General features: G+C 35.4%; 1 protein-coding gene and 1 long non-coding RNA gene across 12 annotated transcripts in view; one reads left to right on the top strand and one right to left on the bottom strand.

The window, feature by feature from the left end:
• Nucleotides 1-15,791, top strand: part of LOC106725734 — an 18,609-nt gene extending 2,818 nt beyond the window's left edge. Inside the window, exon 2 of the long non-coding RNA XR_001361664.1 lies at nucleotides 15,632-15,791. This is a non-coding gene — a long non-coding RNA (uncharacterized LOC106725734). The remainder of the gene's footprint in view (nucleotides 1-15,631) is intronic.
• Nucleotides 1-27,734, bottom strand: part of PCM1 (pericentriolar material 1) — a 91,019-nt gene that overhangs the window by 19,077 nt on the left and 44,208 nt on the right. For 8 of the 11 annotated variants that reach the window (XM_014537920.1, XM_014537918.1, XM_014537922.1 and 5 more), the window contains 12 exons: nucleotides 26,930-27,149; nucleotides 26,679-26,824; nucleotides 25,734-25,924; nucleotides 24,549-24,720; nucleotides 22,228-22,583; nucleotides 17,063-17,227; nucleotides 14,559-14,615; nucleotides 10,393-10,565; nucleotides 9,950-10,081; nucleotides 4,902-5,022; nucleotides 3,335-3,493; nucleotides 2,960-3,096 (listed from right to left, as the gene is read on the bottom strand). In XM_014537920.1, the coding sequence (XP_014393406.1) occupies nucleotides 2,960-3,096; nucleotides 3,335-3,493; nucleotides 4,902-5,022; nucleotides 9,950-10,081; nucleotides 10,393-10,565; nucleotides 14,559-14,615; nucleotides 17,063-17,227; nucleotides 22,228-22,583; nucleotides 24,549-24,720; nucleotides 25,734-25,924; nucleotides 26,679-26,824; nucleotides 26,930-27,149 (2,029 nt within the window). The remainder of the gene's footprint in view (nucleotides 1-2,959; nucleotides 3,097-3,334; nucleotides 3,494-4,901; nucleotides 5,023-9,949; nucleotides 10,082-10,392; nucleotides 10,566-14,558; nucleotides 14,616-17,062; nucleotides 17,228-22,227; nucleotides 22,584-24,548; nucleotides 24,721-25,733; nucleotides 25,925-26,678; nucleotides 26,825-26,929; nucleotides 27,150-27,734) is intronic. The other 3 variants (XM_014537921.1, XM_014537927.1, XM_014537928.1) reach the window with 2 other exon arrangements.

The raw sequence follows: 27,734 nt of genomic DNA, 5'->3' as shown, positions 1-27,734 counted from the left end.
CCCCCCCGAGTGCACAAATTTTTGTGCACCGGGCCTCTAGTATATATATAAAAGCCTAAGCAACTGTTTGACCAGTAGCTATGACATGCACTCTCCACCAGGGGGCAGATGCTCAACGCACAGGCATGGAAACATGAAACAGACTGATGAATGTCAGAGGGAAGGGGGAAGAGGGGAGGGTGGGAAGAGATTAACCAAAGATCTTATATGCATACTAAGGCCCGGTGCATAGATTCGTGGGGTCCCTCAGCCTGGCCTGAGGGGATCAGGCCGAAACCAGTGGTCCGACATCCCCGAGGGGTTCCGGATTATGAGAGGGCGCAGGCCAGGCCAAGGGACCACACCAGTGCACAAATCTGTGCACTGGGCCTCTAGTTTAATATAATGTCTCAAAAGTCTTGAAAATATTCATAACCTTAGAATAAGAAATTTTGTGTAAGAATTACTTCTCAAGAAATAAAAATGCGATATAGTAGGTGTACTGGTTAATAATGCGGATTTTGTAATCAAAGAAAACACAGTAATTTCAAGAGAAACATCCAAAGTGCATTATCCAAAGTAATGTCCATCAGTAGCTACACATTTCCCTCATCTTTCAGGTAATTTATGGATACGGTTCCAATAGAACTTTTCTTGTTTTGATGCAAACAATTCAGAGACCCAATTTTCCATTTCTTCGTCCGTTTTGAAGTGCTGCTCAGAAAGTGCATGTGCCATCGATTGGTAATCTGAAGGAGCAAGATCTGGTGAATACAATGGGTGGGTTAATACTTCCCAGGCAAGATCTTTTAACATGTCTTTAACTGGTTTTGAAGTGTGTGATGGTGCATCATCATGAAGCAAAATTATTTTGCCGTGTCTTCTGGCACATTCTGGTCATTTCGCGATCAAAGCGTGGTTCAAATTGATTATTTGTTGTCGGTAGCGATCAGTATTATCGGTTTCACATGGTTTTAGAAGCATATAATACACCACACCCTTCTGATCTCACCAAACGCAGAGCATTCTTCTTTCTGAAACGATTTGGCCTTGCAGTCGATGTTGATGGTTGAACTGGATCAACTATTGATTTTGTGCGCTTGGGATCTCAAAATAAATCCACTTTTCATCGCGTCACAATTGGATGCAAAAAAAGACTTTCTTGTGTGTTGAAGCAACATTTTACTGATGACTTTTTGGTTTTCCTTTTGTCTTTCGTTCAGTTGATGTGGCACCCATTTTCCTTCCTTTAAAATCCTTCCCATTGCTTATAAACGATCAGAAATTGTTTACTGAGCAACGTTTAATCTTTCTGAAAGTTGTTTTTGAGTTTGACACGCATCTTCTCCAATAATGCTTGTAACTGTTGGTCTTCAAACTTTTTCGGTTGACCTGGACGTTCTTTGTCTTTCACATCAAAATCATCACTTTTAAAGCATTTAAATCAGCGTTCACAAGTATCTTGAAATGGAGCATGTTCACCATAAGTTTCCCGAAGGATATGATATCTTTCAGCAGCACTTTTCTTCAAAATAAAGTAATGAATTAAAACTTCCCTCAAATGTTTTTTTGCACGAAATTCAACATTTCTAAGTGTAAAAATATCTATGATGTTAACACCTTCAGAAAATTTGACATATGAAGTTTTGAAGCTTGCTGTCAATATAACAAAATAGCATACATATCAAATCGTATATCAACATATGTATAACTTCATCTATTAAAAAAAATCCACATTATTAACCAGTACACCTGGCATATTTAAATTTAGCTAAGTCATTTATGTATTTATAAAAGTGAAAAAAAGGATAAACATAAATATTTAACAATAAGAACTGATAAAATAATAGAAAATTCTATTCTATGAATACTCAACCCTCAGAGTAGCAATCAACATAGCTCACTACTGACAGTCCTATTTGGCAAACTCTGGTTTTTCCTTTTTTGCACACCTTCTAAATGTTGAATCATCTTGTCCTAGGCCACAGTTCTAGCCCCTTTCTCTTAGCTAGTGCCTGCTTTAGGTAACCACCTACCATTAATAGGACTTGTTAGTTTCCAAAGTATATTTCAATTGTCTACTTCTCCCCATCTCTAGTACTACACCCTTGGTCTAAGCCACTATTATGTCTCATCTGAGTTCATTGCGCTACTGACCCCTATAATCAATTATCCACAAACAAACCAGACTTTGTTTTTCTCTCCTGGAGTTTCCTCTTTAACTCTAAACAAAGTCCTAACTCCTAATCATGGCCTATAATGTTCTACATAACTGGCCCTTGCCCCCTCTCCAATTTCATTTCTCACAAATTTCCTACAACTACATGGGTCCTCCTCTAGTTCCTTAAACAAGCCAAGCTAGTTCCTATCTTAAGGCCTTTAACTCTGTCTGGAACGATCTTGGTTTAAGCTGGTTCCTAATTCATATCTTTGCTTAAATGCTCCCTTTTCCCAAAGATATGAATTAGGAGCTTCCCTGACCATCCAGTCTAAAATAGACACTATCATATCATATTTTAATTCTCTGCATGGCACATATCACTATCTGATATACATTTACTTATTTTAAAATAAGTAACATCCATGCACGTGAGCACCATGACAGCAAAGGCTTTGACTTGTTCACTGCCATGTCCACAAAACCTGGCTTAAAGTAGGCACTTTTGAATAAATAATGAAAGAATATTGTGTAACCATAAAAATATGCTGTAGAAAGATGTTTATAGTATATGAAAAAAGCAGAATGCACATATATATGCAGAAAATATTACGGAAAGGGGAAACTAAAGGGGAATGATTTGTTCAGAGAGTGATTTGGTCAGAAAGGTTCCCAAAATGTTGATGGGGCTATCTCTGAGTGACAAAGCTATAGGTTATTTTTAGCTTTTCTTTTGTTTGTGTTTTCTGAATTTATTACAATGGAATACTTTGTATGAATTAAAAAATAAACTGAAGTTTATTTTTAAAAATTATTGCTTACCTTCAGAAATGGAATGACTTCTTTCATAATTGCTTTGATTTGTCGGTCTAGCTGCTGAGTATCAATTCTAGGACACGGGACCGTAGAAATCTCACTTACAGGTTGTTGTGAACTATGATTTTCACTAATAGGAGTTTCTATTTTTAAAAAGAAAATGATAGCAAAATGAAGTTTGACATTATATGTGTTTACGCAAAATTCTACAGAACATTCCGTTATAATTTAATGCCAAAATAATACAAAGAAACATCTATAATTTTAGCACCCCTAATAAAAGTGATTAAAAAGTCACTATTATACATCAGATGGGGCATTTAATTTTTATATATGGAACTATATAAAATGATTTTCCTGTTAATGAATTCAACAACACACCTTTCAAATTATTAGCAGTAGTCATGGCAGCAGCACCGTTTTCATCCTCCAGAGTCCTGCAGGTACTTCTTGCGTTTGTGTTACTTTCAGCCTCAGTTTTCATACGTTCGTATTCCCTCATTCTGGCTAATGCTTGATCTAAGTGAATCACAGTGTTACCTGCATATGGAACAGAAATATGGCTAGAAGATGTAAAAGAAAATTGTTTCATGTATTCCTCTAAATTTATTAATAAAAAACTAATGTCTGAACATAGGAAAGGAAAACTAGCTTTAACAAGTTATAGGTATGGTACTTTTATTTAATCCTTAAAATAACTATAAAGTGGATGACAGCACCCTCATTTTCAGAGAACTTAAGTAAGCTGCACAAGGTTGCATAGCCAGTTAAATGTTGGAAAAGGAATTTGAACTCAGGTCTCTTAGATGACGAAGTCAATGTATTTCAGTACATCACTTTGCTTCATTTAACAGTACAAAAATAAATTCCAAAATGTCATGCAAATTCTGATGGAAAAACCTAAGCTAAACCAATCAATTAAGGTAAGAAAAAGAACTTAGAATGACATTTCCCAATTTTCCTTTGTCTACTTCAGACAGAGCTAATGGTGAATGATTGTGAGGAAAACTAAAAGGGAATGGATTGGTCAGAGAGTGATTTTTCTCTATTATGAAATGAATTCAGTAGAGACTTGACTGGCATTTACTCAGAAGGGAACTGGCCTTAGAGTCCTCGATAATCAGAATAAGGCAAAAGGAAGATTCATTGCTTTGGTACAAGGTAGATAACTAATGACAAGGCAAGGTTTGGCCCTTTCCTTTGTAGTGGAAAAATGCCTTTGAAATAATCTAAATCTTGTTTCCATCATATACACAAACACTAGAATAATATGACATCAGATTACCATATGAACTAGTGTCTATCTAGCTTCTTTTGCTCACTATGTTTCTGAAATTAATCGATGCTATTGTGTTTCAGCATTGGATACTCAGGTATCTTTTGATAGGCTACAGCCTGGAAAATGAATCAAGTGGTACTCATACATTTTCTTTTCCCTAATCTCCTTTCCAATTTTAGGAGTCAGGGTTTATTTACTCTACCATTGAGTAATGCAAGCCTCTAAAACTTCTTTCATTATTATGCTAAGAAATTTCAATTCTTACCTCAAATTAAGAAGTAACACTTTTATTAAAAATGTGATTGGATGAAGCACTGCTAACTCTAGATTTTTCCCATTAACTGGAAGACCTAAGAGGGTGACCTTTATCTTAAGAAAAAGGACATCACATTTTCTAAACTTCTATTATGCTTGCTAGAAAGTTCTGTATATTTTTCATAAGAACATAACAAGATAAGACCCCCCATTTTCTTAGTATATGCAGTCAGAATGGTTAGATGATTTGTACAAGGTCAAAAAATTAACAAAGATTCCTGAATTTAGACTTATGGATTTTTAAGTCCCTGTTCTGCCAGAACTTGTCCTTCTAGAGACTGTCGCTTCCTTACCAATGCAATTCAAAGACTGTAGTAAAGTCATATTATAAGATTATAAAAAAATTCTGCTTACCCAGATCATCTGTTGCAAAAGGCTCAAAATTTGAAGATACAGACAGGACACTAGCATTATCAGCATCATTTTGCTCACTTATTTTATGTGTTTCTCTCTCAAAGTTCTTCTCGTAAGTTTCCTAAGTTACAGTTTTAAGACAAATAAAAATCACTAATACTTCTTTTTAAAGGTTTGGTTATATTAAAATTATAAAAAAAACTATTTGCATAAAACTATATACTTAAAATTATTATATAACCAAAGTTATAAAACATTAGAAAGTTACAGAAAACATTAAAATATTACATAACCTTGCAGAACACTTGTCCTTATGTAGATGACAATACACAGAGCCAGCTACAGATTAAATTCTAACTTGGAAAAGTTAATGTTGCAAATTATTCTCCACCCTCAGGGAAATTCTCCTACCTCCAAACCCGAACAGCGCCCAGTACCCAAGACTATGATATATAGTTGTTTCATATCAGAAGAAAAACATGACAGCATCATTCATATTTTTTAAATCAACTTTATTAAAATATAATTTATAAACAATACACCCATTAAATGTACAGTTTGATGAGTTTTGAAAAATATGTGCACCAATGCAACCACCTTCCCTAAAAATAAAGACGATTTCCATTAACCCAGAAAGGTCCTTTATCTCCACTACACCCTTCTCATATGATTTCTATCAGCACAGTTTATTTTGTTGGCTCTAAAACTTCATTTAAATGGAACCATTCAGTATGGTACTCTTCAGTGTCTGGCTTCTTTTGCTCACTATGTTTCTGAAATTAACCAATGCTTTTGTGTGTTTCAGAAGTTTATTATTTTGATAGCTGAATAGTATTCCATTGTATGGATATACCAGTTTCTTTATCCATTTATCTGTTGATGTTCCAGTTTGAGGCTACCATGACTAAAAATGCTATGAATAATAGTGTACAAGAATTTTTTTGAACGTATATTTTCATTTCTCTTGGGTGAATACCTAGAAGAGAAATTGCTGGGTCACATACCAATGTTTTAACTTTATAAGAAACTACCAGACTGCTTTCCAAAGTGGTTGTACAATTTTACAATTCCACCAGCAGTGTGAGAGTTACAACTGCTCCAAGTTCACACCAACACTTCATGTTGTTTAATTTCAACCTTTATAGTGGTTGTAAGGTAACATCTCATGTGGTTTTAATTTGACACTGGCCATTTAAATATCTTTCTTCATGAAGCACCTGTTCAAATCTCTTGCCCATTTTTTACTGAGTTGATTGCCTTACAATTGACTTATAAAAGTTATTTATAAAACAGTCTGAATTTCTCACGTATAGTTATTTGGCAACTATATAATCTGAGATTATTTTCTCCTAATTGTAACTTTTCAAAAACAGAATTGAATCAATTTTTCTTTCATAGTTAGTGCTTTCTGTCCTAAGCAATCTTTGCTTATGTCAAAATCATGAAGAATTCCTTGTTTTCTTTTAGAAGTCATAGTTTTAGCTTTTTTTCTGGACTTCAAGAAATTTCAAATTAACTTTTGTCTTTAATATGATTAGGGGGTGGCACAAGTCTCACTTGTATTTTTTTTTTTTTAATCCTCACCCAGGGATATGTTTTCATTCATTTTTTAGAGAAAGAAAGAGAGAAAAACATGGATGTGGAAAAGAAACAAACATCAATCGGTTACTTCCCATATGTGCACTGACTGGGGGTTGAACCTTCAACCTCTTGGTGTACAGGACAATGCTCCAACCAATTGAGCCACCCAGCCAGGTCTCACTTGTATTTTGACTGAAACTCATTTCATAATTATATTCTTTTCCTAGCTACTGATCTTTTAAAATTTTCTCTGATATTAAATAAAAGTTTTAGCCCCAATTAAAGAAAATTCAGGTATTGGTGAACACACTTTAGAAAATGAAACCATACTGTTGCTCCGTCAATTAAGACTTGCTGGTGGATGTGCTTTTGCATTTTATAGCACCGGGAGTAGAAGATGCAAAGTGTTTCTTCCTCTGCTTAAACTTCAATTCCTCATTCTCCTTCACTTGTAATTTCCAGATGTCTACTTTTCCTTCTCTTTGTCCTGGGCATGAAGACTCTTATACATACCCTGAAATGTGTGTTAAAGCTCCAAAAATGAAGCTCAAAGGACCTTGGTCTAGAAACACGGAGAAGGAGACTCTTTATCTGTCCAATTTGGTAACACTAACCATGTAGCTATTCAAATTAAATAAAATTTTAATTTAGTTCCTCAATCCCACTAGCCACATTTCAAGTGTTCGACAGCACATGTCCAATGACTACTGTATTAGACAATGCAGATCTAAAACATTTCCATCATTATAGAAAGTTCCACTGCACAAAACTGCTCTAAATCAACAGGTATGAACCTTGGATGCTGTATTGCTCCTGCTAATTAAATGCCATTAATAAGGGAAGATGTTGACATTAATGCTGAATTTAAGTTTTAGATGAAAAATTAAAGAACTGGTTATTTAAATTAATACTAAGGGGACTGGGTGAAGGAGGGTAAAGAGGGAAAAATGGGAGACATCTGTAATACTGTCAACAATTAAAAAAATATAAATAAATAAAATAAGCCCAGCTGGCGTGGCTCAGTGGTTAAGCATTGGTCAACCTATGAACCAGAAGGTCACGGTTCAATTCCCGGTCAGGGCACATGTCCAGGTTGCAGGCTCGATCCCTAGTAGGGGACATGCAGGAGGCAGCCAATCAATGATTCTCTCTCATTATTGTTGTTTCTTTTTTTTGTTGTTATTAATCCTTACCTGAGGAAATTTTTCCATTGATTTTTTTTAGAGAGGAAGAAAGAGTGAAACACAGAGAGAAACATCAATGTGAGAGAAACACATTGATTGGTTGCCGCCTGCAAGCACCCCAACCAGGGATCGGGCTAGGGAGGAGCCTGCAACCAAGATATGTGCCCTTGACCAGAATCAAACCTGGGACCCTTTGGTCTGTAGGCCAACACTCTATCCACTGAGCCAAGCCAGCTAGGGCTCATCATTGATGTTTCTATCTCTTTCTCTCTCCCTTCCTCTCTGAAATCAATCAATAAAAATATATTTTAAAAATAAATTTTTTCACATTTTTAAAAATTTATTAATACTATGATTATTTATGCCAAGTCCCTACAATTATGGACTGAATCATTGTGAGTCCCCTACTCCCCCAAATTCATATGTTAAATCCCTAACTCCCAATGCGATAGCATTAGGAGGTAATCAGGTTTAGATGAGGTCATGAGGGTGGAGCCCCATGATGGCATTAGTGTCCTTAGATAAAGAGGAAGCGACACTAGGTCTTCTTCTCACTGCCATTGTAAGCACATGGGGAGAAGGTGGCCATCTGCAAGCCAAGAAGAGGGTCCTCAACAAGAAGAAAAATCTGCTAACACCACGATCATAAACTTCTTAGCCTCCAGAACCATGAGAAATAAATGTTTAAACCATCCAGTCTACAGTATTTTGTTTACCAGCCCAAGCTGACTAAAGCATCTACTTATTAAGCAGCATAGTACTTTTAAATTTCATTTGCCAGTAACTTTAAAACCTTGTCAGGTTAACATTAATAAATTGTAACTCAATTTTCAAAATTTGCTATTGATGGTGCAGACCAATGTGCTCAAATCTTTTTAAATAACTTAAAATGCCCTAGCTGGTTTGGCTTAGTGGATAGAGCGTTGGCCTGTGGACTAAAGGTTCCCAGGTTCAATTCCAGTCAAGGGCACATGCCCAGGTCTTAGGCTTGATCCCCAGGTGAGGGCGTGCAGGAAGCAGTCAATCAATGACTCTCTCTCTCATCATTGATGTTTCTATCTCTCTCTCCCTCTCTTCCTCTCTGAAATCAATAAAAATATATTTAAAAATAAATAAATAATAAAATAAAATAACTTAAAGTAATGCTACCTATAAAATTTGAATAAAAAGGGAGGCACTGGAGTTAAGGATATAAAATTACTAAAAAATATTTAGAAAAAACACTTCATGTTCTCACTAAGTTATTTCAATGTCTAATAAACTTTAATGTAACCCAAGTAGCAATTCCTTACATTAATTTATCCTTGACATTGTAAAGTCAATTAAAACCATGTAGTTTTTAGACACAGGCTTACCTTCATAGTAGTATAGGCACTGGAGCCTAGTAGAGAAAGGTTTTAAGCAAAAAAAATGACATAGGAAAGTATTGTCTTAAACATGAGTATAAGAGCAAAACTCCAGAAAAAAGTCTTTGATATTATAAAAAAATTACTATATGTGAAGAGACAAGAAAATCTTCTAAAAAAAAAAAAACTTCAGAAAAAAATTATGTTAACATATCAACAATGGGCAGAAACAGAGTAATATGCTTTTAACTCTCACAATAGCAGATATTATGCTAATCAGTTATGGTACTCTTATTCATGGATATCCAGGTGCTAGAGATGGCATACAAAGCGTATTTGCTATTCCAAAACCACATATCATCTTTTATGACAGAATTAGGGTCTGAACCTTTAAACAGGTGATTTCCAAATACTTCGCATGTTCTCTATCTCCTCAGTATCCTAGTCGTTTGTCATTTGGTCATTTAATAGCACCTTCCTGGCACCATAGCTCCTGTATGCTAGATAGGTGCTTATTTGGAGACCATAGTTTATTGAAAATATATCATTTTCCTCATCACTCTTTTCCATTTCCTTTCTACTTTACTTAAAGTTTCCTTCATTAACTTTAATACATTAAATTACATTTTTGTCCTGAATGGCTTTCTTTTGCCTAGGCTTCTCTTTTAGCCCAAAGACCTGCTTTATCTTATATTTATTTATTGAAAGGTTCTGACTGAATACAACAAATTTTACTAAATGTTATGAGTCAACTCCTGTGGTGAGCAAGAGATATAAAACACAACTATTTTAGACTATATAATTGATCATTTATAATGTATTTTGATTTTTTTAAAGCTGAAAACCAAATATTAACACTCACAATTTATAACATCTTAACATTTGTTTAACACATACTGAAATTATGTATAGATTTCATTAATCATTATCAGCTTACATCATCTGTAGTAGCAAGGCTTTCACTGGGAGTAAGTTCTGAGTTTGACGCTATCCAAGTACCAGAATTCACTGACTTTATATTTTTCACATCTTTTTCATGGTTCTCAGAAATATGTGTGGATACTATGTCCTAAATAAGAAAATAAAATACTTATGTTAAAACATAAATGTTCATCAAAATTTAAAAGCAAAACCAGACAGAACAAATTCAATATACCTCACCTCATAGGTTAACTATGAAGAAAAAAATAATACTGAAAGTTGCTCAGAAAAAGATTTTACCTAAAAGCTATTTTAGCTATACAAGAACTTTTAAACAAAAGGCAAGAAGGCACATAAAAAACAGATCAAAAGATATAAGAACAAGCATATACTTCAGACATAATCATGAAGACAGCAATACCAGATAGGGTAGGAAAAAGAATGGTAAGTACCAGCTACCTGCAATGCATATAAAGCCCTCTGTCTTAAGTAGTCTGTACTGAGTAGCTGAAGCTCATGGAAGAGTTCAATAAGAAAATGTGGACGAGATTCATTTTGAGAAATTAATGTAGCTACTTCAGAATAAATAGTATCCCGCAAAGCTTCGAACATGGAAAAATCACTCCCAGTTTCTGGAAGATATAAAATATCAGAAAGTTAACATTGATGAAATACATTCCTAACAATTTCTATTAACTTGTATCATTACTCTCAGCCTTAAGTTACTTAAAAATCATAGCATACTTAATTCTATTTCAGGGCTTTTATTTTTATTTTTTAAAAATATTTTTTATTGATTTCAGAGAGGAAGAGAGAGGGAGGGAGAGAGAGAGAGAGAGAGAGAGAGAAACATCAATGATGAGAGAGAACCATCGACTGGCTGCCTCCCGCACGCCCCCACTGGATCGAGCCCGAAACCCGGGCATGTGCCCCCGACCGGAATCGAACCTGGGACTCCTCAGTCCACAGGCCAACGCTCTATCCACTTAGCCAAACCAGCCAGGGCTCTATTTCAGGGCTTTTAAAGTAGAAAGAGAAATCTTAAAAATACCAAGATAAAAATAATCATAAAAATATCAAGATATGTACTGTACATTAAAGAAATATTTAAATGTATAAATAATATTATCTACTATTACTTGGACCACAATTATTTCTCAATGAAAAAATATCTGGAAAATGTTATACATTTCATAGGACTAATCAGTGGAAATCTTTCAACATCTGGATGAAATCAACTAAGGCAAATATTTTTCTTGCTAATATGAACTTGTTACAAAGAAGGAAATTTCTTTAATAAGGAGAATAAATGCTACTAATAAAAGTTACTATTTTAAGTTCTACCTAGTTATCTACAAATTGTCAAATCTCAACTATGATACTATAGTATAGTATAAAAACTGAATTTGCAACTACAACATAAACATAATAGGTCAATTTTTCTATAGTATGACATACTTACTAACATACTCAGTAAAAGTTGGAGCTGCCATAGAAATTTTCAGTTTCACAGAACCCAGGTAGCACTCTATTATTTAGTAAAAATTCTGCCATGTGTATTTATTGATAACACAGAATATCACCCTTAATGATGTAGTCATACCTCTATTTTCAAGAGTTCAAATTAGGAACTGTTTCCATTTTTATTTCTCTGTGGAAAAAAATTATCTCCAAGTGGTTCTATCAAATTCTGTAAACATTCTAGAGTAACAGAACTACATGTAGTTAAATATTTAAAATTCCAAAAATCAGTAATAAGTTTCTAACCAAGAAAATTTAAAATGCTGTTTTAATATATTACGTTTTCAGATAAATATGCAAAGATCATAAAGATTTAATTCACTTTTTGCAAAAGAGGAATAAGAAAATGCAAAGCCAACGGGTTTAATAAAATTTTGCCCAGCCAGTGTGGCCCAGAGGTTGAGAGTTGACCCAGGAACCAAGAGTTTACTGGTTTGATTCCCAGTCAGGGCACATGCTCCAGGAGGCAGCCGATCGATATTTCTCTCATTGATGTTTCTATCTCTCTATCCTTCCTCCCTGCCTCTCTCTCTAAAAATCAATAACGGAAAAAACAAAAAACAACTTTGCACTAATGTCCTAAATAAATTAACATGTTCAGGCCTCAATTTCCACAAGTAAAATATAATAAAAATAATAAATACACAACTTCCCTATCTTGCTTCAGACATTTATGAATATAAAATGAAATGATATATTAAAGTTCTTAGTATTATAAAATGTCCAAGTGTGATATATTACTACAAAAATAATCTTCTTATAAGCAAGAACCCAAACTATCTCTGTAGGAAATCTCAACTTATAAGATATATGCAAACTTTCTATTTATGTTTGACACAGTTAACTTAGAAAATGTGTTATCTCAAAAATAAGAATAAGCATATTTAATCTTTTTCATGACTCTTTATGGTAAAATTATCACTAAATATGTATCATTAAAGGTCAAATTATTCCAAAATAATTGAATTATGTCAAACACATGCTTTTTCATATCTCCCTCCTGGCAAGAGAGGGGTGGAAAGTTTTTGCCATGTTCTCCTCCAGAACTAAAGGTCATTGATCTCAGTCAGGTTTCTCTGATTCCATCTTGTTTTTGTTTGTTTTTTCTCATGGGGTTACAGGGATGGGTTAAAAAGGTGAAGATGTTACCAGACAGGGAACCTACTAGTAGTCCTGAGTGGGACTGCCTCAGGCCAGCCACTGGTATGTGGGTTCTTGACTTTGTGCAGGAAAAACTTCACAAGTCCAGGTGACTGTGAGGGTACATGTATTAAAGCTGGGGACAGTGAAATAAGGACGGGCATAGTACAGGAGCACCAACAGGAGAGCCCAGGTGGGGCTGCTTTAGCTCACTAGGAAGCCAGAGAAAAGGGGGCCTTGGAGCAGGTTCGGGTGGTTAACCTGGGGAGAGCTACACTGCCCATTGCTCCCTTGGTTGCAAGTCTCATGGGGTCCCTTAGAGGTTAGGGGATGCATGTCTGTGGGGGAGGATCTATCTTCTTTTTATCCTCTCTATTTTCATTGTTCTTTTCCTTAGGAAGTGCCACTGATATAATTCAACTTTGTGCCAGGTCCTTGTTTTTCTTCCTTAGATTCCCCTAAGGATTCATGACAGGCTTTTATTTTTTATTCATGTGCAGTACAGGAGGCATTTAAGAATATTTATAATTCTACTAGGGGCCCAGTACACATAATTCATGCACTCGGGGGGAGGGGGGGGGTGCGGAGGTGTTCCTCGGCCCAGCCTGTACCCTGTTGCAGTCCAGGAGCGCTCGGGGGATGTCTGACTGATGGCCGGCAGTCGGACATCCTTAGGGCTGTCTCGGAGGCAGGAGAGGCTCCAGCCACGGCCGCCATCATGGCTGAGCTGCGCTCCCCCTGTGGGAGCACACTGACCACCAGGGGGCAGCTCCTGAGTTAAGTGTCTTCCCCCTGGTGGTCAGTGCATGTCATAGCAAGCGATTGAGCAACCTTAGCATATCATTAGCATATTACATTTTGATTGGTTGGACAGACAACTGGACACTTAGCATATTAGGCTTATTATACAGGAAATCACAAAGAACCATACTTCATGAAAATGCATAATTTAAGACAAAACCAGCATTTTGGAATCTGTAATTTTCCTTTATCTTTATCACTAGAGGCCCGGTGCACGAATTCGTGCACCAGTGGGGTCCCTTGGCCTGGCCTGCGGGATACGGCTGAAACCGGCTCCCCGATTGCCCCCAAGAGGTCCCGGATGGCAAGAAGGTGCAGGCCAGGCCAAGGGAACCCACTGGTGCATGATCGGAGCCGGGGAGGGACACGGGAGGTTGGTCAGCCAGGAAGGGACTGCGGGAGGACTCCAGGGTATGTCTGACCTGTCTTGTTCAGTCCCAACTGGCCGGACCCCAGCAGCAAGCTAACCTATGGGTCAGAGTGTCTGCCCCCTGGTGGTCAGTGCACGTCATAGCGACTGGTCAATCAGTTGACTGTCTGCCCCCTGGTGGTCAGTGCACATCATAGCGAGCAGTTGAGCGGCCTTAGCATATCATTAGCATATTACGCTTTGATTGGTTGAATGGCCAACCAGACACTTAGCATATTAGGCTTTTATTATATAGGATGGTCTCTGCATGTCACAGTTGTTTTTGTTTAATGGTTTATTTTCTATAGATGATGATTGGTAATGAAAAATAAGCAACTACAAGGCATACACAATACTTAACACTGCAAATCAAGAGGTAGGAATAAAATAACTATTTATGTTTGCAAAATTTATTAATGCTCTTAAGCATTTAAGACATACTAAGTTAACTTTACTAAAACATGAAATTATAAAAACATTTTCTGTCACCCATATGGATGTGTTGGTTATATTACATACACTAACAGAAAATGAAAACCAAAAAGCAGCCAATTTTACCAAGTAAAGAATTACAAATGAAAGTTTTTGGAATTTTATGAGTATGAATTTTCTTTGACTTTTACAAGCCAAATAACATGCACTAAGCTAAATCTAAAAAAAAAAAATCAGAACAATGAAAAAAAAACTAAGGATTTTTAGAGCCAATGGCAAAAAATTAACATAGAGTGGACACCAAAACTAAACATATTGTTACCTGGCGCTTCATTGCATGCATTTCTGTTAGATTGCTGTAGTATTCTCCTAGCATGTGCTGTAGGAAAGGGCAGACATAGGATGAACATAAAATGTGTATGATAGGGTCTACAACATAAACAAGTGAATAAAAAATTAAATAAGCAAATTCCTTTAAAGCTGTTTGCCTGAACTGAAATGTTATCACATATGCTCCATTTAAAAATAATCTCATCAGAGAAAATATAAAACGACTTGCCATAAACTTATATTAAAGTGCCTGATAGTGACCATAATAAACTTCTACCATTCACTTAGAAGTATACGCATCCAGGTGAACCTTTCACATCTCTTTAGGGAGAGGAGGGCTGTATACTTTAATACCAGTAGTCATATATGTTACTCTCTAATAATCATATAACAAAAACTGTTACATGCTATTAAGAATTTTAGGGTAATGGTTAATACTAAAAAATAAGTCTTTTTAGAAAGCATATAAATACACACAAAGGTATATTTACACTATTCAAACATTTTTCAATTCACTAAAATTCAATCATTTTCTTTTAATAAGTGACAGTAAGATCTGACCAACAATCAATTTATGTAACTGATATCCTTTCAATTTAGTGCCTTTCCCTAACCTCCACCCAAACATTTACTTTTGAAGACATCATTATTTGATAAAGGTAGTGAAAGGAGATGAAAATTACAAAATTTTGGTAAAATTTCAGGGTCAGGACAATAAAATTGATATTTTTGCCAAAAAGATCCTAGACTTAACAGACCAGGATGAAAACTTCAGTTCTACCATTTCCAAGCAATATGATCTTGAGGAAGTCATTTCAAAAAAAGTGATGTTTCTTTTATGATTACAAAAGTAATGAATACTGTAAAATTTTAGAAAATTTATAGAAGAGTTTAAAGATGATAGAACCACTATTAACATTTTGATACATTTTCTTCTAGTGTTTTTGCATTCAGATTTTTGTTTAAAGATAGTTGAAAAAAAACACACAAAACAAAACATAGTTGAAATCATATAGTTCAAACAACAATAAATCTCAATTTATTTTTTCCCATTTGTTTCCTTAGGATGGATGCCTACAGAATTACTGAGTTAAAGGCATGACTTTTTGATGAAAAACTGTGCCAGTTTATATTACTGGCCCTTTTTGAGTGCTGTAAAAAAATCAGATACCCTCTCTGACCATGTATACTCATCTACAAATGGAAATAAAAACAATTCACAGGATTATGAAGCTCAAATGAGATAATTTATAAACAATGAAGCATAATACAAATGGTAGCTGCAACTATCGTTTTCACTAAGGATCTTACTGGCAACTGAAAACTGACAGTCTATATTTACTACCTCCCTTCCTCTCCACATTTCTTTGAGATGTACTTATTCTCTATAGATTATGAAAGTACCAGTGCTTATTTAAACTAAAACGGTGGCAAATACATATGACTCCATTCATCCAATAAACACTTACTGAGTGACTACCATGTGTCAGGGATCACACTAACATTTAACAAATATGAAAAGGCAGTATCTGTTGCCAAGGGACTCAAAAAGGCGATACAGACACTTAAACAGGTATATACCAGATAATGTGATACAGGCAACAAAAGAGGTTTACACAGGCTACAACAAAAACAAAGAAGGGAAACCTATCCCAGCTTGCATTTGGATGCAAGTTCAGAGTTACAGAACTAAGAATTTATTTAAGAGACCAGCAGAGCCGAAACCGGTTTGGCTCAGTGGATAGAGCGTCGGCCTGAGGACTGAAAGGTCCCAGGTTCGATTCCGGTCAAGGGCATGTACCTGGGTTGCGGGCACATCCCCAGTAGGAGATGTGCAGGAGGCAGCTGATCGATGTTTCTCTCTCATCGATGTTTCTAACTCTCTATCTCTCTCCCTTCCTCTCTGTAAAAAATCAATAAAATATATTTTAAAAAAAAAAAAAAAAGAGACCAGCAGAGGAAAGGGCTCTCAAAGAGCAAAAAGGACTTGAGACAGAAAAAACATGCTGAGGTAACATGACAGCTATGGGAACATTTCAGTTCTGTGCCACTAGAAGAGTAGGTTTAAGGCAGAAGGTAATGAGGAATGAGACTGGAGAGGCAGGCAGGAATCTCTGCTGGCCAGACATGTTACATTATGGCATATGGACTTTCTCCTGCAGGCATGGTTTGAAGCAGGAAAATGACATGATTGTATATCCGAATTCATATTCAGATAAAATTTTCAGAATTCCAATTAGGATTTCCAAGTTAATGTTAACTATACTTTTCTGTTTAGAATTTTAGAAAAATGAGTCAAAAGCTAATATCATAACAACAATACAAAAAAGTTCCGGTTTACATTTCTTGACATAAAGAAATGTGTATTGTAATCTCTACATAAAACCTTGCAGATAGAAAAGTGTAACAGACCAATTTCAAGACTTGTTTTAGTACAGCTTTTCAAATGTAAGATGAAGAAGTCCTTAAATTAAAGCAAACCAAAAAAGAACATACCTGAAGATATTTCTGCAGACCTACAACATTTTATTATTTTTTCCAGCTGCTCATGACTCTTTCTGCTGGATACTTTTGCTTGAACAGGCTCTTCAGTCTGGGCTGAATGTCTGTTCCTATTTTTGCAAGGTTCGCATGTGCTAGACATACTGGCACTTTCATACCCTTAAGTAAAAAAAGTAACAACTGTTATCAGTTGTAACTAATTCAAACCAAAAGGGAAACTGATTTTCATAGTGAAATAGTACAGGTAACTCAACTGAGCATGCTGTGAAGGCCTGGTATAAATAGAATATGAAAGAGTAAATGAAATATCTTGGAGATACCTTTGCAACAGTCTTTGGAAGCATGGGGTAACAGTAATATATCCTCACTCATTGTCCTTTGATACCCATCTTAATGAGCATATCTAATATGACCCAAATTATCTACTAGACTCCAAGTTAACAACTTTTCAGTATTAGGAAATACAAGAAAAAATATTATATACAATCTATACAAAATATCCAACACAGAGAAGAATAATGGGCACTAAATAGTCAAATATGCCTGCCTTCTTACTATACCTTTTATGTAATGACTTAGTCTAAAAAGTCTTGCCCACCCATAGGTTATACATATATTCTACTAAATTTTCCTTCTAAATTTTTTTTTTACATTTATTTTGGTATATGGCACAAGGTAGGAATTCAACTTTATTTTGTTCCACATGAATAGTTGGTTATACATACCCCTTTGCCCAATGAATTAAATTTACATTTTAACCTTGCAATAGGATAGTGAAGACCCCAGGTTAGGGGGGCAAGGGGTAGGGGGGGAAATGAGAGGTATCTGTAATACTATTAACAATAAAAAATATTTTTTAAAAATAAAATGTAACCTTGGTTAACATATTAAATCTCCATATTTATTGGGTTTTATTCCTGGGTTTTCTGTTTAACTTATCTATTCCAATGCCATTTTCATTCTTTTAGCCACAAAAGTTTTACAGTGTGTTTTAACAACTGGTAAGGCAAGTCCTTCCTAGCTTTCCTTGGCTATTCTTGGACATTTGTCCTTCTAGATAAGCAGTAAAAATTTTCCCCCAAATTTCAAAAACAATCTTTGGGGATTCAAAATAGAATCACATTGAAAGCATTTATTAATTTGAGAAGTAATATTTAATAGCTTATCTATTCTCATCTAAGAGCATGGTTGTATTTTTTCATTTGTTCATTCTTGTTTCATGTTCTTCAAAAATATTTTATAAAATTTTACAGAACTAGGACTTTCCTTGTTAAATTTACTCCTAAGAAAAATTTCCCCCAGTAGTTTTGAATACTAAAATGAGAATATTTCCTCCCACTTCCATTTCTACTGGGTATTACTATAATAGAGAAAATTATTTTATAACTTTAGGAGCTATTTTATAACTTCAGTATCTCTTGGGTTCTCAGAAATAGACTCAGATACAGAGAACCATTGCCAGAGTGGGGGAAGGTGGTGAGGAAGCTGGGTGAAAGGGTGAAGGGATTAAGAAATATGAATGGCCGAAACCGGTTTGGCTCAGTGGATAGAGCGTCGGCCTGGGGACTGAAGGGTCCCAGGTTCGATTCCGGTCAAGGGCATGTACCTGGGTTGCGGGCACATCCCCAGTGGGAGATGTGCAGGAGGCGGCTGATCGATGTTTCTCTCTCATCGATGTTTCTAACTCTCTATCTCTCTCCCTTCCTCTCTGTAAAAAATCAATAAAATATATTAAAAAAGAAAAAGAAATATGAATGAATTGGTAGTTACAGAATAGTCACAGAGATGTAAATTACAGCATAGGGAGTTTTCAACAACAGAAAGAGTTGCATGGATCTCCTCAACCAAATGTTTCCCAAGAACCATAGAATTCTGATCTTTGCCCTAGATATACTCTCAAAGAGCTAGCAGACCCTAAATAAAGCCTTGCTGCTTACAGCCCCACACTCACAGCAGCTGCTCTGCTAATAACAAGTCCCCAATATATAGTTAATTTATTCTCTGTGATATCCTATCTGGAGTCAACCTTCCCTTTCTATTTCTAAAGCCATTTTTCTAGTTAGGACTTCATCATCTCATATTTAGGCTCCTGGTTTCTTCATTGGTCTCTCTGAATAAAGTCTAGCCATGCTCATTCATTCTGTTCAAAACTTACAGGAAAAAGAGCTCTCTTGGTTATGTTTGACCTTCACAACATTTATGAAATTAAGCTTCTAACTACTGCTACTGAATAAAAAAGTGCTGAATGAATTCTAATAGAAAATTAAAATATACATTATGTGGCATACACAAAATTCTCTTTGGGTAGCCCCAGTAGGCACTTCAAAGATAAACTCACCTTCCAAAACAGCTGCAACTAAAAATTAAATAGCTATAATTAAAATGCTATAAAAAGATTACACACACACAACTATGGTGTTCTGAGTCCCAAATGAAAAACATCAAGGGCTAGATTTCCAAAGGTAAGATACTAGTGTGACTGAATTATTTCTCTCTTGGGTACTTTAATAGTAATCCGCCAGGGAGAACAGGAGACTTAATGAAAGTTAATAATACTTCAGAATAACACTGGCTAAGTCAGCCAGAACAACAACACATGCCATTCATTACTGTAAAGGTGTTATCCCCTATCCCACTTCATCACTCCTTCCTTACACTCATTCTATTTTTCTCAGCATGAGTGGCTGACATAGCTAGAAGAAACAGTACTTCTAGTTGTGTCCACTGCAGGTAAACAGCTCAGCCATGGCACCCTGGGGACTCTGCATGTATCCACAAAAGCCACACAGGAAAGTACTGAACTGCAGCTGACGCTAAGCCCTGACAGAAGGCCTTATAATAATCCTCTTGGAACATGGAACACAAGAACACAGGAGGCTTGTGAGAAGCTGCTATGTGGCCATTTTCACTCGCCTCCCCCTTTCCCTGGAAAACTGCTGAGCGTTTTCCTTCTCCCTGATTCTGATGCCATGCCACCTTTCTGCTACCCCACGGGCACAACTCCATCCTACAGAGTGGCTTAGCTACAGCATAAGCCTTGGCTCCTCACCAATAGGTGTCCACCACTCATGTATGTTATACTTGTCATCTAGCCCTTTTTGTTTCAGTGTTGCCCTTATGGTGTATGGAATAAATGACATAGGGAGCTGGCACCTTTAGCTACTTCTCCTTTCTCTATTTATATAATAAATTCTCTGAATCTAAAAGGGCTGTTTCTTTACAGGCCACGCCTAATGCTTAACATCTATTTCATCTCAATTTTCATTAATGAGTCATAGGAGGGGGAGAAGGGAAGAAATGAAAAGATTCAGGTATGGACAGAACCCATAAGTCAGCACATTAACAATTCTACCCAATATTCCAAGAAAAAAATGAGGAATATCTAAAATATATGCTCCTATTCTCTCTAATCATATCAAAAGAGGAAATGGACCTGGTGGACTGTAACCAAATTATGGGTCTGGTAACCAAATGATAGGTTTGATAACATCCAGCAAGGCAAGAAATCATGTTCAACTCAGTAAGTGTGAATGTGAATTGAAGTTTAAAAGATAATCATCATATAATTTGTAAAATCTTATTTCACATACAGTAACATGCATCTTTACATATACAGAGTTTGTAAAGATTAAAATACATTACCATCACAGGAGACTAAGTTAAACAAAGATTTAGCATGCCACTTCTGCAAGACTGTCAACATTTGCAAAAAACATCCACATAGTTCAGTCTAGTAAATCTGCGACAGCTGTACTACATCTCTCAAGACAGCAACCAAGTCCCAGTACACTGGTCTACCTGTTATCTCCTAGTCCTACCCCTCTCATTTCTCCTTCCAGCTTTGTTCTGACTCTATACTTTCTTGTTTGGAATGCTTTCCAATCTTCTCGCCATTCACTTCATCTCCCTTACCACTTCCTTTACAACAAACATTTTTTTTTCTAAGAGATCATGTTATTCCTGTGCCATCAAGAGAACAAAAACAACATAAATTATGGCCTAGCTCAGTGTTTCTCAGATTTTATATATATCTATACATATTAAGACATCCAAATCTTGCTAAAATGCACACTGAAAAACAATGCATACCCATTCAGTTGGTATCAAGAGGGGCCAAGAGTCTGCATTTGTAATAAGCTTCTAGTGATGCCATCTGCTCTCCATAACTCACAGTTTGAATACCAAGAATGTAGCTGACTCACTTGATTTTATTACATATTAGTTTGGTTATGCTATTAAGTCTTTTATTTTTGTGAGGGTGTCTTACAAATGGGTCTTGATCAAATGTGAACACATGTTTTGGCAGGTATTTTTATCCTTAAATATGAGAAAAGAGAGCATGTAAATCAGAATGTTAATCTTTGCCTTGAAGTAAAAAAGCTGCATTGCATATATAAAAAGCATAATTCCTCAGAATAAAGGGGTTTCAAGCGAAAATACAAACACACCAGTATTTCCAGGGCTAGGCAGATATGGCCACATGTTTACTAAGGATCCTGTAAGACCCTGATACTCAAAGTGTAGTCCACAGACCACTACTGGCAATACATGGGAGCTCATTAGGAACGCAGACTTTCAGGTCCCTCCCCAGACCTAGTGTAACCTTCATTAAATTATTTAAAAATCATAGAAAAATATTTAAAATCACAGAAAAAAAAATTTTAAGTGGCATGTAATTAACACTATAAAGAGAACGTTTATGTGATATTCGATAGCAAGATTCAATAAAATACAGGTTAATGTTAAACCTTATTAACTAAGGTTCAGGAAGGCTAAGAGCAGACTTGTTTTAAAAGCAGTTTCATATGGTATTCAAAGATTGCAATGTAGTGAGAGGCCCACATTTCTTTAAATAAATCAAATCAAGGACCTAACCAGAAGCATGACTAAGTGCTGAATGTAGGACAAGATGTAATATTAAAATATAATAGTAAAACTTGAACTTTAGCAACTTTTAAGTAACCTACAAGATTTGGAAAAAAATCTTCTGAGTTCACAGTAACCACATATATAAGATATATAAGAAGCAAAAAAAAGAAGAAATGCAATGTTTATATCTAGAACAGTGCCCACCCATCTAACCATACTGAATTTAAATATGCCAGAATAAAGTTACCAACATTCACACTGATCAATCTTCAACAAATTTAAATACTTACCACTATTTTTAATTCTGCTTTTCAGCTGAGCAGAATGCCTCTTCTTACTCTTTGATTTGGGAGTTTTGTCTTTAGATGCCAGGCTGGCCTGTGCAGATGCTTTTCTTGTCTTAAACGTTTTCGTTACTGTGGTTGGATCTACTGGATCAGGCATGCTGCTAAAGCTTTCTAAGGATTCTTCATCAAACTGGCGTCTTCTCATGCTGGTATCTAATTGATCTTTGCGATTACTATTTGTAGTTTTCTCTACAGACACTGCAAATCCAGTCTTGAATGGTTTTTCAACTTCACCTTCTTGATCATATAACCATGGTGTCCTACTGTTTTCCACCTCCTCTGTGGACTGCTTTTGATTCCTTACACCAATGAAAATAAGTTTTTAGAGGTTACAATGATAGATTTCTATGTTTATCAAAAACTTCAGATATAGTACTTAACTTATAGTTTACTAGATTTCAGCAAATAAAATCATCAAAAGACTGTAAAAATATTTTCACAAAATATGCATTAAATATATAAATATGCTACAGGCTAGTGTTCTAAATTACCTAACTTTAATATTAAACACTTCTCACTGGCAAAAGTCCCAAACCAAAGATCTAGCATTCATAACAGAAAAGACTATGAAAGAAAAATCAAGAAAGATTGGGATATATAAGGAAAACACAAAAAACGTGAAGGAAGAGCTGAGAAAGAGCTGAAGCAGAGGGTATGAAACATACATGGATCTGTGTCACTTACAGTAGTTCAACTAGAACCAGAATTTGATAAAAATAATGGCCATGCAACTAGTAATTTCTTTCTCCACACATCAAGTATAGTTTAGTTTAGTTCTATTGCTCCAGTGTCATTTTCAAATTTTACCTGCTAAATACTGGCATCCTTAATATTTTAATAGGTATTCACTGGTCATCTAATTTGAAAAAAAAGAGTCAAAACAAAGTTGAACAGGTCTACAGGATTCCTCAAAATTTTTAATACGCCCACATACTTTATAAAATGTCTTAAAAGGGAACATAATGAGATGTCCAAAACCTTTTATCACAGAACCTGACATGAACAACAGGGTTCCATCTAAAAGCGTAATTTGGGAGACACTGATTTACTTACAGAAGTTAGACAACCTAGTTTACAGGCCAAATTGAGCCTGCTGTTTTTTTGTATGGCCTGAGAGCTAATATGTTTATAGTTGAAAAAATAAAATCATACATGGTTGAAAATTAAAATCAAAGGAGTCAAGTTTGTGACAATTACTAGTATATGAAATTTACGTTTCAGTGCCCATAAAGTGTTGTTGGAACACAGCCACTCATGTGTTTACATATTGTTATGGCTGCTTTTGTGCAAAAATGGCAGAGATGAATGGGTACGAAAGGCACAGTAATACTTACTACCTAGTCCTTCATAGGAAAAGTTTTCTAACCCTAGCTCAAGATTATAATGTTCCACCTGACCTCTTATTATCTCCAGCCATTCAATTCAGGGAACCTATACTAGTTGAGATTTTGGGGAGGAGATTAGGTATAATCTGAAGTAGGTCAAATATCTAAAACAATATTAGATAGCCATAGTCATGCTTTTTTACTACCAATTATATATAAAGTATGGATAATAATGAAGTAGGAACTTTACAGAAGGTAGGCTTATTTACTAAAGCTTTGAAAAAATGTTTATTGCTTTTTACGGAGATTCACTCAGCCATCATTTCTGAATGACAACTGTACACTAAACACTGTTAGACTCTTTTACAAAGCACCATGAGATTTAATAGAAAAAAATGGTTAGTACCGCTAATAAAAGCAAAGTCAGAGAGGTCAATCATAGGACTCCTAGTTGAAGTGATACCATGTATCACTACAACTTTCTTGTCTAAAGCTGTCTCTATAATAAAACAGTACTCAACATTACATTTGGATAGGCCTTAGGAACTCATTCTTATCAGGAGTTCTGAATAAAAAAAAAAATGCCATCACTTTACAACTATCCTCTACTAATTAATATTAGTTTTTACTGAAATCTGTGAACTTAGACAGATATCAAATCAAGCCCAAAAGACACTGTATGGGTAAGGTCTTATCTTTTCAAAATGAATCTCATAGGATACCCTGATCAAAACTCTGAACTGCTCTTGTACCAGGGAAGGTATATGCCTGAGAGACATCTGGTGAGATGTCAAAGTTTCATAATCCGTACACTGCCAGGCCAAACAATCACAAACATACTTCCTAATTGTGTTTTCAAATTATATATAATTAGATGTAATAAAAAAAGAGATTAATGTGATCTATTAAACATAATGACTATGTTTACAATTGAGTTACCTTTGTTTTTCTGCTCCAATAGAAGAATTGCTTTCAAAAGGTTTTGGAAAAGCCATGTATTCTGTTTTCCCTGAAGAATTCTGGGCTAATGGTTGCTGTTGTTCAGTGGGTGTAGAAATATTCTGAGAAAAATCTCCACAATTAGAAGAAAATAAAGGGCTGAAATTCATACCTAGTAAATAAAAGCAATAAGATGACAATAAAGTACCTTTAGCCTTAATATGAAATAAGACAGTTTTAATTAAATGTGCCATTCAGATTTACCAAAACAAGAAATTGTTAATTAAAATAAACTAAGTCACTTATTAAATCACAGTTTATAGCTCAGCCTACTCTGTTTCAACATTCGTGATAACAATGTGTCAGATTCTACTGCAGGCACTCTGCATGTTATTTCATTCAATGCTTAAAACAACACTATAAAATAGATGTAATCTTTATAAGTCTAAGTGGTTCCACTGATTAGAAAGCCTTTTCTTTTCCTTTTACTCCCTGGAAATAACTTCTATTCATTTTTTAGAGCTTAAATAACATTTTTCTGGAAAAAAAATGCATTTCCTGATGATCTCCTGCCCCAAGTAAGAATAGGTCACTCACCTCATTTGTATCTGCGGTACTGCACTAGGCATTAATTAACATTCTTAGCTTCCTCATTAGACTTTAAATTCTTTAAAGCGTTAGTCTTAATCACCTTTGAATCCCAGTCATTTATATAGCGTCTGGCACATAATGTGTGCAGAAAAAACGTCTGAATAGAAGCCTAAGCTAAATAAAATTAAATATAAGCCTAAACTAAGCACTCACCTTTAGTCTAGCAGTATATCTCCCTGCCGAGACATGAAGCTCCTCTACAAGAACATGTTATTTATCTTTACTCTATGTTTTACACAGTGCCTGATGTACAGTAGCCACTGGATATATCAATTCCCTTTCTCCTTAATAGTCATTAAATAATCAAAGATATAAAACAGCAATAACTCATAATTGTTTACTTAATTCCATTAGCAACAATATTAAACTTAAATTTTCACTTTAAGAATCAAAGTAGAAAAGAGTTTCTAACTTTCTTTGCAAGCATTTCCTACCAATCCAAAAGAGACTAATAAATATCCATGCAATAGACAAACAGTACTCTAAAACGCTTTTGTTCTTATTTATTTTTCCTTTAGGTTTTCAGTCACTTACCTGGTGCAAATGATGAAAAATTAGTAAACCCAGGTAGGTTAAACAGATTTACAGGCTGTGTTGGAAAGCTGAAAGGACAAAATAAACTGGGAGAAGGAGGGTGTGGTGCACTACTGCCCCTTTTCTTGTTTCCAGGTTTTTCTGGATGCTGATTTTGTTGGTGCATAAGTTCATTTAGCATTTGTTTCAACCTATAAAAATTTAAGAAGTTGGTAATTTAAAAATCAGTTATATTAACATCTACTTACAGTACATTCAGAAAGGATATGTGTAAGAAGTGATTCATGCAAATCAGACTGACTGCTCTGATAATCACTACAACAAATATTTGCTTGTCCTGCAGGCTTAATTCAATAAACTTAGCCTTAGGATCAAAAACTGCACTTACCACTTCTATTAGATAGTAGGTATAACTATAAGAAAGTCTTTTTCTTGTCTTGTCTGCTGCTTTATTGAGGTATATTACACACCATATAATTCACCTAATGTAAGTGTATAAAATTTTAAAAACAAAAGACAAGTCCACAATATTGAAGGGGAATATTGGACAAATCACTGCTTATAAAATTCTCAGGAGACAGAGAATATTTGCATATATAATTTGGCTCATGCCCTTTGTCCCAGGAGATAACTGCAATATCTTTGCTCAGTTTTAGCACTGCACTTACTTTTATTTTTATTTTTTTTAATATATTTTATTGATTTTTTTACAGAGAGGAAGGGACAGGGATAGTTAGAAACATCGATGAGAGAGAAACATCGATTCAGCTGCTTCCTGCACACTCCCTACTGGGGATGTGCCTGCAACTAAGGTACATGCCCTTGACCAGAATCGAACCTGGGACCTTTCAGTCCACAGGCCGACGCTCTATCCACTGAGCCAAACCGGTTAGGGCAGTTTTAGCACTTACTATGGAGTTTCACTATTTCCAAGAAACTGATTACCTTTGTACATTATTCTGTTGCCATGTTAGCTGAGTGTAGCACTGGTTCAACTGGTGCATTATAAGGTGCACTTGAGGAGATGCAACATTGCTGGGCATAACACTGTAGGGACCGGTGAGAAGAGTCTGGAGCAGACAAGATAGAGCCTATGGAAAGGAAAATATTTCATAATATTTTACTGATGACTTGAGAAAAATGTGGACTGCTTCAAAAACAAGATAAAAAATTTTTACTTTCATAGATAACTTTACCTGCTGGTCTTGCATCAAAGTCTGACAAATACTGACACTGAAATCAAGTTGTTTCTTTAGCTGATTAATTTGTTCTTGCCATTGTTCTTTCTCTTCTACATACGAGAGTTCTGACACCCAACGAAGGTTTTCCTGACGCTGCATGCTGATATTCTGTTGTCTTGTCTTGGCTAATGGACGACAATTTCCATCTTCTGGAAAACGGCGATTATTCTTCCATCTAATACAAGATTTAAAGCATTAGGTCATCATATATAATTATTTGGCTTTTAAAATCTGGCAACAAACCACAGGCCAGTATTCTCTTTTTAAGTTGAAGAACTCAAAAAGCATGAAAAATAAAGGGGATAAAGATCCTAGGTTTTTAGCCTTATATAATTATCGTATTTTACTCTTTTCCAGTGTTTTTCACTTACATCTTAAAGAGAAGTGTCCATATAATTCTGTATACTGCAAAATAAAAATATACCACAAGCATTTTTCCATTCTTGTTATAAGCTTAGCCACATTACAACATCAGGTGGAATTACTTCATCTTTTACTCATCAAATATATTTCACTATTGTAAATAACAATATAATGAGTATCTTTGTACAGACTTTTTTCACTCTCTACGATTTTTATTTTTTTAAATATATTTTTATTGATTTCAGAGAGGAAGAAAGGAGAAGAGAGAGATAGAAACATCAATGATGAGAATCATTGATCGGCTGCCTCCTGCACACCCCCTACTGGGGATTGAGCCCGCAACCCAGGCATGTGCCCTTGACCGGAATCGAACCTGGGACCTTTCAGTCCACAGGCC

The sequence above is a fragment of the Myotis brandtii genome, unplaced genomic scaffold (genome assembly GCF_000412655.1).
Source record: "Myotis brandtii unplaced genomic scaffold, ASM41265v1 scaffold185, whole genome shotgun sequence".
Taxonomy (NCBI): Eukaryota; Metazoa; Chordata; class Mammalia; order Chiroptera; family Vespertilionidae; genus Myotis; species Myotis brandtii.
Note: the sequence above shows the minus strand (reverse complement) of the source record. Positions and strands in the feature narration are given on the sequence as shown.